Here is an 11,313-nt window from a genome sequence, read left to right as displayed (position 1 = left end):
AGGGGGGGGGTTAAGAAAGATTACTTTATCCTATCCTAGGTATTCCTTAAAGAGGTGCGGTTTCAGGTGTCTCCGGAAAGGTGGATGATTGACTCCGCTGACCTGGCGTCGTGAGGGAGTTTGTTCCACCATTGGCGTGCCAGAGCCAGCGAACAGTTTTGACTTGGCTGAGCGGAAAATGTTACTTCTCTCATGAGGTAGGGAGGCGAGCAGGCCAGAGGTGGATGAACGCAGTGCCTTGTTTGGGTGTAGGGCCTGATCAGCAGCCTGAAGGTACGGAGGTGCCGTTCCCCTCACAGCTCCGTAGGCAAGCACCATGGTCTTGTAGCGGATGCGAGCTTCAACTGGAAGCCAGTGGAGAGAGCGGAGGAGCGGGGTGACGTGAGAGAACTTGGGAAAGTTGAACAATCCAGACGGACTGCCGCATTCTGGATGAGTTGTAGGGGTTTAATGGCACAGGCAGGAGCCCAGCCAACAGCGAGTTGGCAGTAATCCAGACGGGAGATGACAAGTGCTGGATTAGGACCTGCACCGTTCCTTTGCGTGAGGCAGGGTCGTACTCTGCGAATGTTGTAGAGCATGAACCTACAGAACGGGTCACCGCCTTGATGTTAGTTGAGAACGACAGGGTGTTGTCCAGGATCACGCCAAAGGTTCTTAGCACTCTGGGAGAGGGGACACAATGGAGTTCTCAACCGTGATGGCGAGATCATGGAACGGGCAGTCCTCCCCGGGAGGAAGAGCAGCTCCGTCTGCCGAGGTTCAGCTTGAGGTGGTGTGTATCCGACACACTGATATGGTCTGCCAGACATGCAGAGATGCGATTCACCACCTGGTTATCAGAGGGAAGGAGAAGTTTAATTGGTCAGTGTGGTCGTCTGCATAGCAATGATAGGAGAGACCATGTGAGGATAATGACAGAGCCAAGTGACTTGGTGTAATAGGCGAGAATAGGAGAGGGCCTAGACAGAGCCCTGGGGGACACCAGTGGTGAGAGCACGTGGTGCGGAGACAGATTCTCGCCACGCCACCTGGTAGGAGCGACCTGTCAGGTAGGACGCAATCAAGCGTGGTTCGTCTTCCACCTGCGTATTCAATGCGGCAGGGTTAATCAATGAGAGGGCATAATTATTGTAACGCAATCAGCAGAGTAAACTTTCCATAACCAACTGCAGACATATTTGCACCATTCATTTAGTGAAGACTCACAAGCCAAAGCACCTTGCCTGATTCCCCTTCTCTCTATTTCTGATCACTACCACATACACTGAGACACCAACACTAAGGGTTGAAAACGATACGCACTTAATCTTAGTTTACACTAACACTTAAAAGGGTGTTGAGTAAATCTATTTGTTTCCTCTGTACTCTAGTGTTGACATACCATAACTAAGACCTCTTAGTTTCAGTCACTTCACAATAATTGAAAGCGTTTCCCCTTAACAACACAATTTATATTCTAACATTCCCAGCAGGGCTCCACTACCCGTTAACCAATCGTACCTCAAAGAACTCCSCCCAAAATAGTACAGGTGGAAGTGTATCATGGGACGTTCCTTGGTCGATCGATACCAGGTAGGCTGGTAGGGTTCCAATAAACTAACCTCCCAGGCCTAATAATGGCTTGGGAGGGACAGAGTTGATAGCTGGAATTATGTGCACTGGGCACTAAGGACATGAGCTGGGTATTGAGGCAGTGCAGGGTGTCTGATAGCCAGGCAGATAACATATGCAGTTATTGCTAGTGAAGTAAACTTTCATATGTTTAGATTTATAGTGACATTGTGTCATTGATTATCAAATGGGTTATACTGTGTGGTGGCTTATTTCTGTATTTACCAAATGAGGAGAAACAAACTTCACACACCAGTCAGAGTTATACTTAAACTACATTTTTAATAATAAGAGCTTTGCAATAGCATTTTGACTTTCAATGATGCGCCATGTCTAATGAGCCATTGAAAGTGACAACAGAAAATTACAAATATCTTTTATAGCCAAGATACACCCCTCTCAACCTACATGACGAACCACAGATCTTAGGAACAGTTTACAAAGAAAGACTTTTACTTGAGAGAGAGGAGAATCCCATAGCCAGATAGCATTCGCTATAAATTATCGTTCAGTTTGGTCCCTAAGACGAGGTTCTAATCTCGTTCCTGGTACTTCATAGCACAGAACCATTACCTCATCCAATGGCATAACAAATGTTAACTCCAGATACTCCCATCTCAAGTAAACCCCCTCTTGACCCCACTCCTGGACAAGCTCACTGAGGGGAGTGAGCCTCTAGGTCATACACTATCCCAGGATATGTACAACATCAGAGAGGACATATAATGGTTCCAGACACTGCCATAATCCTCCCCCAATGCAAAAGGAGGGAGTGACTTGCGCACAGACATTGTGGAGACAAGTAATTGGTTGCCCATTAATCATGCCATCCCTTCACATGGTTTAACAGATACATTCACATATGAAGACAATGTTCCATCCTGTCCTCTTCCCTTTCTAATATTCTGCATAGCACCAGAGACATGTAYAAGACAAGCCTGACCTCTCCCCTCTCTGGGCCCCAAGTGACTGAGTCCCAGCTGAGGGAAGAAATGCAACTGCCAACACTAGAGTCCATTAGAAATACATTCGAATAAAAAGTATATCACATAAGAATATTATGCAGATATGACATCTTAATTACTTATGTTACCCAACTAATTCTGATTCATCCACCACTACTGATATCTATCACGGAGATTATGTTTTGATTGAGGTTCTGTTATTTAAAAAAATAAAAAATAGGGGTTAGATCATCTTTAATATTGCAGATAGATTGTGGGTTCTATCAATGCAATTGTCTGCATAATTTCCAATACCTGATGTGTATTATTTTCCCCTAACCCTACCACCCCTCCCCTTATTTAATTTAAATTACAGGTTGTAATGAAACAAAATAGGTCAAATGCCAAGAGGGTGAACACTTTTGCAAGGCACTGTACATATTAGCAGTACCAAAACAAGTGATCTAGTAATGATTCTGCAGAGCTGGGATGGTGGTATCCCACATATACATAACATTCTATTGGTTGCAAGAATTTTGTATAATCATTTAAATTGAAAAACTAAAAGTTTTGAATCCGGCGATGTTTTGTGTATCAGGTCATAAACCCTGTGCCATTGAATTGGCACATCAAAAATCTCTTCCCAACTATTTTGCCACATGTATGGCACAGCTGTATATGTTTTGGTCCTTAAATGAAACAGGTAAACTTCTTTATTTATCACGATATTCTTTAACCAATTTTGGATAAAGAAAAMTTCATCACCTTCTCCCACTTGCCTCCTACATTTTTACGGTAATGCTGCAATCAGTTGGTTGTATTTTGCATAGAGCAGACATTTCCATATATTGTTTTTAGCTGCATGTGTGACATAACTCCACCAGTACTTTTTATGAGATCATTTACAAAGATTATACAGTAAAAAAGATATATACACTACCGTTCAAAAGTTTGGGGTCACTTAGAAATATACTTGTTTTTGAAAGAAAAGCACATTTTTTGTCCATTTAAAATAACATCAAATTGACTCGCCAGTCTATTCTTGTTCTTGTTCTGAGAAATAAAGGCTATTCCATGTGAGAAATTGCCAAGAAACTGAAGATCTTGTACAACGCTGTGTACTACTCCTTTCACAGAACAGCGCAAACTGGCCCTAACCAGAGTAGACAGAGGAGTGGGAGGCCCCGGTGCACAACTGAGCTAAAGGACAAGTACATTAGAGTGTCTAGTTTGAGAAACAGACGCCTCACAAGTCCTCAACTGGCAGCTTCATTAAATAGTACCCGCAAAACACCAGTCTCAATGTCAACAGTGAAGAGGCGACTCCGGGATGCTGGCCTTCTAGGCAGAGTTCTTCTGTTCTTTTGCCCATCTACACTGTATTTCTGATAATTTTATGTTATTTTAATGGYCATAAAATTTGCTTTTCTTTCAAAACATGGACATTCCTAAGTGACCCCAAACTTTTGAACGGTAGTGTATATCCAAAAATAATTGTTTTGTGTCAATTAGTATATTTGAGTTTAACCATGAATATTTGTTGTAATATTTGTTCTGTCTTTTCTGGTGGATTAAACAGAAATTCGAGGTTCTGTTACATGTAGCATCACTCTGTCACCTCTATATTTTCTTTCCCTGCTGCTGTTTTAGTTTGGCAGAACAGAAGTGATTGACAACACGCTGAATCCAAACTTTGTGCGGAAGTTTTTCCTGGACTTCTTCTTTGAAGAGAAGCAGAACCTCCGCTTTGATGTGTAAGTGACCAACCTCTCGGTCTCCATGCCAACTGGGAAATACCTACTTCTAGACACTTGGAGCCGGTTGCACCAGTTGGGTGTAAACAAATTGGTCTTAAATGCTAGGTCGGGCATAGCTACAGCCGACTTTGGGATCAGAATTTACACCTGTTGCAGCAACCAAAAGTAAGACTCGTCGTAGCTAAGTCTGGCTTAAGCAATGCGGGTTCATGAGATGTGATGCTTCATAATGATGGTATTGGTAGCGCCCATTACTAGGTTGTTACCATCCTTGTGGCAGTTCTAAACTTTACGAGGCAGGTCCCATCACTTCGCAAAGCCCACCACTACGCATGCACGTTTTCTCAACCACAACTGGGTGGATCAATCAATAAACATACTGTGGGAATGAATATCAAAAAATATTGGAATAATGTAGGCTAATGCTATTATAGGCATTTATCATTATGTTGCTTACTGAAACTACCAAAGTTATCCAAACGTTTGGTTTTTGTTTCATTGAATCTCCGTCTGTATATTTGGTTCCTTGACATCTGGCTGGGCAAATAAGTGGAGGTGGCAGCTCATCTATTAATTTGCTAATATCTGATCAGACACAAGTGTATTATTTTGCGATTGACTTGAAAAAATGAGGTTGTGAAATACAGTTGAAGTTGGAAGTTTACATACACTTAGGTTGGAGTCATTTAAAATTGTTTTTCAACCACTCCACAAATTTCTTGATAACAAACTATAGTTTTGGCAAGTCAGTTAGGACATCTACTTTGTGCATGACACAAGTAATTTTTCCAACAATTGTTTACAGACAGATTATTTCACTTATAATTCACTGTATCACAATTCCAGTGGGTCAGAAGTTTACATACACTAAGTTGACTGTGCCTTTAAACTTGGAAAATTCCAGAAAATTATGTCATGGCTTTAGAAGCTTCTGTTAATTGACATCATTTGAGTCAATTGGAGGTGTACCTGTGGATGTATTTCAAGGCCTACCTTCAAACTCAGTGCCTCTTTGCTTGACATCATGGGAAAATCAAAAGAAATCAGCCAAGACCTCAGAAAAAAAATTGTAGACCTCCACAAGTCTGGTTCATCCTTGGGAGCAATTTCCAAACGCCTGAAGGTACCACGTTCATCTGTACAAACAATAGTACGCAAGTATAAACACCATGGGACCACGCAGCCGTCATACCGCTCAGGAAGGAGACGCGTTCTGTCTCCTAGAGATGAACGTACTTTGTTGCGAAAAGTGCAAATCAATCCCAGAACAACAGCAAAGGACCTTGTGAAGATGCTGGAGGAAACGGGTACAAAAGTGTCTATATCCACAGTAAAACGAGTCCTATCTCGACATAACCTGAAAGGTCYCTCAGCAAGGAAGAAGCCGCTGCTCCAAAACCGCCATAAAAAAGCCAGACTACGGTTTGCAACTGCACATGGGGACAAAGATTGTCATTTTTGGAGAAATGTCCTCTGGTCTTATGAAACAAAAATAGATCTGTTTTGCCATAATGACCATCGTTATGTTTGGAGGAAAAAGGGGGAGGCTTGCAAGCCGAAGAACACCATCCCAACAGGGGTGGCAGCATCATGTTGTGGTGGTGCTTTGCTGCAAATAGATGGAATCATGAGGATGGAAAACAATGTGGAAATATTTAAGCAACATCTCAAGACATCAGTCAGGACGTTAAAACTTGGTTTCAAATGGGTCTTCCAAATGGACAATGACCCCAAGCATGCTTACAAAGTTGTGGCAAAATGGCTTAAGGACAACAAAGTCAAGGCAAAATCCTTGAAGAAAACCTTGTTCAGTCTGCTTTCCATAGCCACTGGGAGACAAATGTACCTTTCAGCAGGAAAATAACCTAAAACTCAAGGTTAAATATACTCTGAAGTTGCTTACCAAGACTACATTGACTGTTCCTTAGTGGCCTAGTTAGTTTTGACTTAAATCTACCTGAAAAATCTATGTCAAGACTGAATTTACAATTCAGGTATGTAAAGCTCTTGATTTGAACATGTATAGACTCAGGGGGTTGAATACTCATCTAATCAAGATGTATTAGTGTTGTATTTTTCTGGTTCGATTCCAGGCTGTATCACAACCCACTGTGATTGGGAGTCCCATAGGGCAGCGCACAATTGGCCCAGTGTCGTTGCCTAGTTAAATAAAGGTTAAATAAAATACCTGTGTAGCCAGTTGATGTGATAATTGTCTTGTTGGTTGACAGAAATACTTTCCCCAAAACCTTGTCAATTAAATGTTAACTGTAAAGTAGGCTTACCTGGCAGAAGTACATAATTAGTTATTTGCAAACTTTTCCATGAATGAGTCGCAGCAGCAGTACAGAACCATCGCTAAACCGGCACATTAGACGGCACATTCATCACTCGCTAGATGCTCAATTAAGGGGGATTACACAAAAAACAAAATTAGTTAGTTTTCTTCCAGACCTATACATTATTTTATTCTGATGTGATTTAAGTATTGACTTGGACTCAGAACATCCAATTTRGTTGTTTCTCTATGAACAATTGTAAGTTGGGGCGTGAAAAAATAACATTCTAAAATGTGGGGGAAAAAATCACTGCTTTTATAAGGTCCCACTTAGAGTTTTTTAATAACCATTATTTTACCAGGTGTATTGACAGAAAACATAGTGCATTACTTTCTCTTTTACACTAAAGACCTGGGGAAGAGAAGAATGTGRTTATTTGAAAAGAAGAAAAAKWTMWGTAGCTCTCATGCTAGAAAAGGTTGGAGACCCCTGATTTAGAATGCCTGAAGCTTTAACAGTATGTGTGTGTGTGCGCAGAAGTGTTAAACTTCAAATGGGAAAATCTTTCTTTAGGGCCAAATTTGAGCAAATAAAAAAATTGCGATGAAATGCGATTAACAATAGAAATTCATGTTATTAACCGTTTGACAGTCCTAGTAAAGACCCATCACAATATCATGTTGTGGATAATACTGACAAWATAAATAGATTAACATGTGTGACATAGAATGTAAATGGAATTGTGCAGCCAGCCAAAATAATTAAGGTATTTTCTTTTTTGAAAAGAATAACGCCAACACCTGTTATTTACAAGAAACTCCCCTATCACTAGTGCTGTCATGATARCAGAATGTTGACTTCGATACCAGGTTTAGTATATCGAAATACTCGATACCATAATGATTCTCGATACCAAAACGATAACACAGCAAAAAAAGAAGGCATATTAGCCAAAGCCACAGAATGGAATTTCTGTTGTCACGGCCGTTGTAAGGAGTAGACCAAGGCGCAGCGTGGTAAGCGTACATTCTTCTTTATTTAAAGAATGAACACTGAACAAAAGGAACACTGAACAAAAGGAACACTGAACAAAACGAACACTGAACAAAACGAACACTGAACAAAACGAACACTGAACAAAACAAAACGAACCGTGAAGCTAATATGGATAGTGCAGACAGGCAACTAAACATAGATCAAGAACCCCCAAAACCAAAAGGGAAAATGGCAACCTAAATATGATCCCCAATCAGAGACAACGATWAACAGCTGCCTCTGATTGGGAACCAATTCAGGCCACCATAGACATACATATCCCTAGACTTACCAAAACCCCTAGACATACAAAAAKCCCTAGACAATACAAAACAAGCATACCCACCCTCGTCACACCCTGACCTAAKCAAAATAATAAAYAAAACAGAGATAACTAAGGTCAGGGCGTGARATCCGGACAGATAAACGCAGSTACTGCTCTGTTTTACATAAACATTTTTCAGACAGCCATGTATGCATTKATTAATTAATTATACAATTATACAATCAATTTGACATTGTTTTTACCTATCTAACTACATCTATTTGAATGGTAAATCTCTATTGATAAACTGGATACATCAAGATATAGCCTAGGCCTATCCACAATACAGTTGAATGCATATGCGATAGGAGTGTGTTCGTGCATTGAGTTATTGAGCTTGTTTTGGCTTATTTCATGGGGCTACAGATGACAAAAATATATTTCCCTTACATTTGCGACTTTTTTATTGTACTGATCAACAACATTTGGATAGAAGAAGCTTCTTTTATAAAAAATGTGTGATGTCTCTTTCACCAGTAATGACTTTATTCACCATCATTTTTGGGAGAGGGGGAAGACTATAAGTACACAGTTGACYCTTAAACAGACTAGCAAAAACCTAAAACGGACCCTTACCTTAACTCTAACCTTAACCTTAACCAAACCCTTAAACCTGACCCTAACCCTTACCCTAACCGTAACCTAATTTTGATCAATTCTGAAATGATATATTGGTTTATGTATCAGGCGTGTCATTATAGCCTTTTCCTTGGGAGAGATGTGAGAGAGACTGAATAAGTGAATGAATAAAGGTTTTGGTGGCAATCAGCTTTGAATCAACATATTTTGCTTTATAGTTTGCATTATGGTTATCATAAACAAAGTACTAGGGTAGTGAATTAATGTTAGCTTTAGCTGTCAAGCTAGCTAGCAAGGAAAGTTAGCCTACAAAGCTGGAAGCTGCCAGTATCATGTTCTATTGTAAAGTGTTCTAGCCTGTATGGACATTGTTTTGCAGACAGTAATGAACAGTTTCAACATTTCTACATGCCCTGTCCCATTATTCAAGTGTATTAATTCAAGTGTGTTCTGTGCAGCATGAGTGGGGCGCTATCATGATGCATCACAGACTCCCAGTGCAGGCTAGCAATGAGTAAGTGGAGCAGGCATGATGCGTGCTATATTAAGGGGTCGTCTGCACTGATAGACAGGCTTGATCCGTGAGACACATTTGACAGAAGTACTGAAAGTAACAACAATTCTAGTACCGAACCGTTTTTCATGTTCAAGTCTTGAATAAGTACAGACATTTCGGTATACCGTGCAACACTACCTATAACCAATAGAAAGTGAAAGGTTTGGGCGAGCTTGGGATGGGTTGGCATTTTCCTTCACCTACTCTTCAAGATCCAGAGGGGTATCATCAATTCTCAATGATAAAAAAAATTACAGAAATTACTACAGGCCCAAATGGACGTTGTATAATGGTAAAAGGAAACCTGGCGCAAGAAAAAGTAACTTTACTGAATTGCTATTGCCCAAATGAAGACAACCCAAAGTTCATTAACGACCTTACACTGAGTATACAAAACATTAAGAAAACCTGCTCTTTCCATGACATAGACTGACCAAGTGAATCCAGGTGAAAGCTATGATCCCTTATTGATGTCACTTGTTAAATCCACTTCAATCCATGTAGATGAAGGGGAGGAGACAGGATAAAGAAGGATTTTTAAGCCTTGAGACAATTGAGACATGGATTGTGTATGTGTGCCATTCAGAGGGTGAATGGGCAAGACAAAACATGTAAGTGCCTTTGAACGGGGTATAGTAGGTGCCAGGCGCACCGGTTTGTGTCAAGAACTGCAACGCTACTGAGCTTTTCACGCTCAACAGTTTCCCGTGTGTATCAAGAATGGTCCACCACCCAAAGGACATCCAGCCAACTTGACACAACTGTGGGAAGCATAGGAGTCAACAATTGCTAGCATCCTCGTGGAACGCTTTCGGGCGGGTGCAACTCTATATTAGGAAGGTGTTCCTAATGTTTGGTATACTCGGTGTATATTAAAACTATCTCAATGTAACATCAATATTATATGGGGTGGTGACTTTAACTGTGTGGTGGATGCAACACTAGAGAAGCCATCAGCTGAACTATATCATCTTCCTAATATGTCTAAGGTATTCAACCACAACATCAAAGAGATGGGTCTATGTGAACTGTTGAGCTATAAACATCCAACTGAATCAAAATACTATTACTCTCATGTCCACAACTTATATTCAAGAATTGACTTTATTGTAAAAATGTCCTTTAACTGACTGTGTCTCTGAATGTAAATACTACCTTCCTAGAATAATTACAGACCATAGCCCATTGTCCTAAATGTTTAAAGGTCAAGCCTCCTCTGTCAGTAACAAAGACATGGCGAATGAACACAATGATACTTGGAGATAAAGAGTTTACCTCATATCTCAACACACAGATAGACATGGTTTTGGAAATAAATGTAGATCATGAAGTATGCCCAGCTGTTGTCTGGGAAGCGCTTGAAACTTATATGAGAGGTTGTATCATGTCTTACTCTTCTCATAAGGAAAAGAAGACCAATAAAGAATTATAAATACTAGAACAGAGAATACACAACTTAGAAAGAAAACACAGCTTAGATAGAAACAGTTGAAAACTTTGAAGCTTGAATATAGCACAATAAACTCCCGTTCTGCAGAGATTGCTGCTCTGAAATCCAAACAACACTATATTGAGCAAGTTGAAAGTGTGGGGAAATGTGGGTTATCCAGGGCCAATTTCTTTACGTTCTTACAACTAGGGAAATTGTATTCAATCGCTTCAACATAATCTGGATGAACCTAAAGCATCTAGCATTGAAACAATACCGAAAGAAGCTGCTATGCCAAAGAAGTTGATTGCCAAGTTATATCAAGGGTTACTAAATCTCTACCTGATAGCTCAGAACCTATAAGGAAAAAATGGGAAACAGATCTGAAGGAAGAAATTGATGAGAACTATTGGTCACATATATAGTATGTGAGAGTGTTCATATCTGCTCCTACAACTTCAGACATAAATTATTGCAATTTAAGATAATCCATAGGATTTACTACACTCCTGCCAGGATGCATGTAATGCACCCAGACATGTCATATACTCTGTTGGAGATACAAAAAAACTAAAAGGAACCCTATTATATATGCTGTGGTCCTGTGACAAACTGATGCCATTTTGGGATAATGTCTGTGCCATTTACAGTATATCACAAAAGTGAGTACACCCCTCACATTTTTGTAAATATTTGAGTATATCTTTTCATGTGACAACACTGAAGAAATGACACTTTGCTACAATGTAAAGTAGTGAGTGTACAGCTTGTATAACAGTGTAAATTTGCTGTCCC

General features: G+C 40.2%; 1 protein-coding gene across 1 annotated transcript in view; it reads left to right on the top strand.

Moving 5' to 3' along the window:
- The window catches only part of LOC111976444 (copine-9-like), a 100,682-nt gene that overhangs the window by 42,396 nt on the left and 46,973 nt on the right, over positions 1-11,313 (top strand). The window contains exon 4 of the mRNA XM_070448095.1: positions 4,209-4,312. Coding sequence (XP_070304196.1) covers positions 4,209-4,312 — 104 coding nt within the window. The remainder of the gene's footprint in view (positions 1-4,208; positions 4,313-11,313) is intronic.

This window comes from Salvelinus sp. IW2-2015, linkage group LG17, assembly GCF_002910315.2.
Source record: "Salvelinus sp. IW2-2015 linkage group LG17, ASM291031v2, whole genome shotgun sequence".
Lineage (NCBI taxonomy): Eukaryota > Metazoa > Chordata > Actinopteri > Salmoniformes > Salmonidae > Salvelinus > Salvelinus sp. IW2-2015.
Note: the sequence above shows the minus strand (reverse complement) of the source record. Positions and strands in the feature narration are given on the sequence as shown.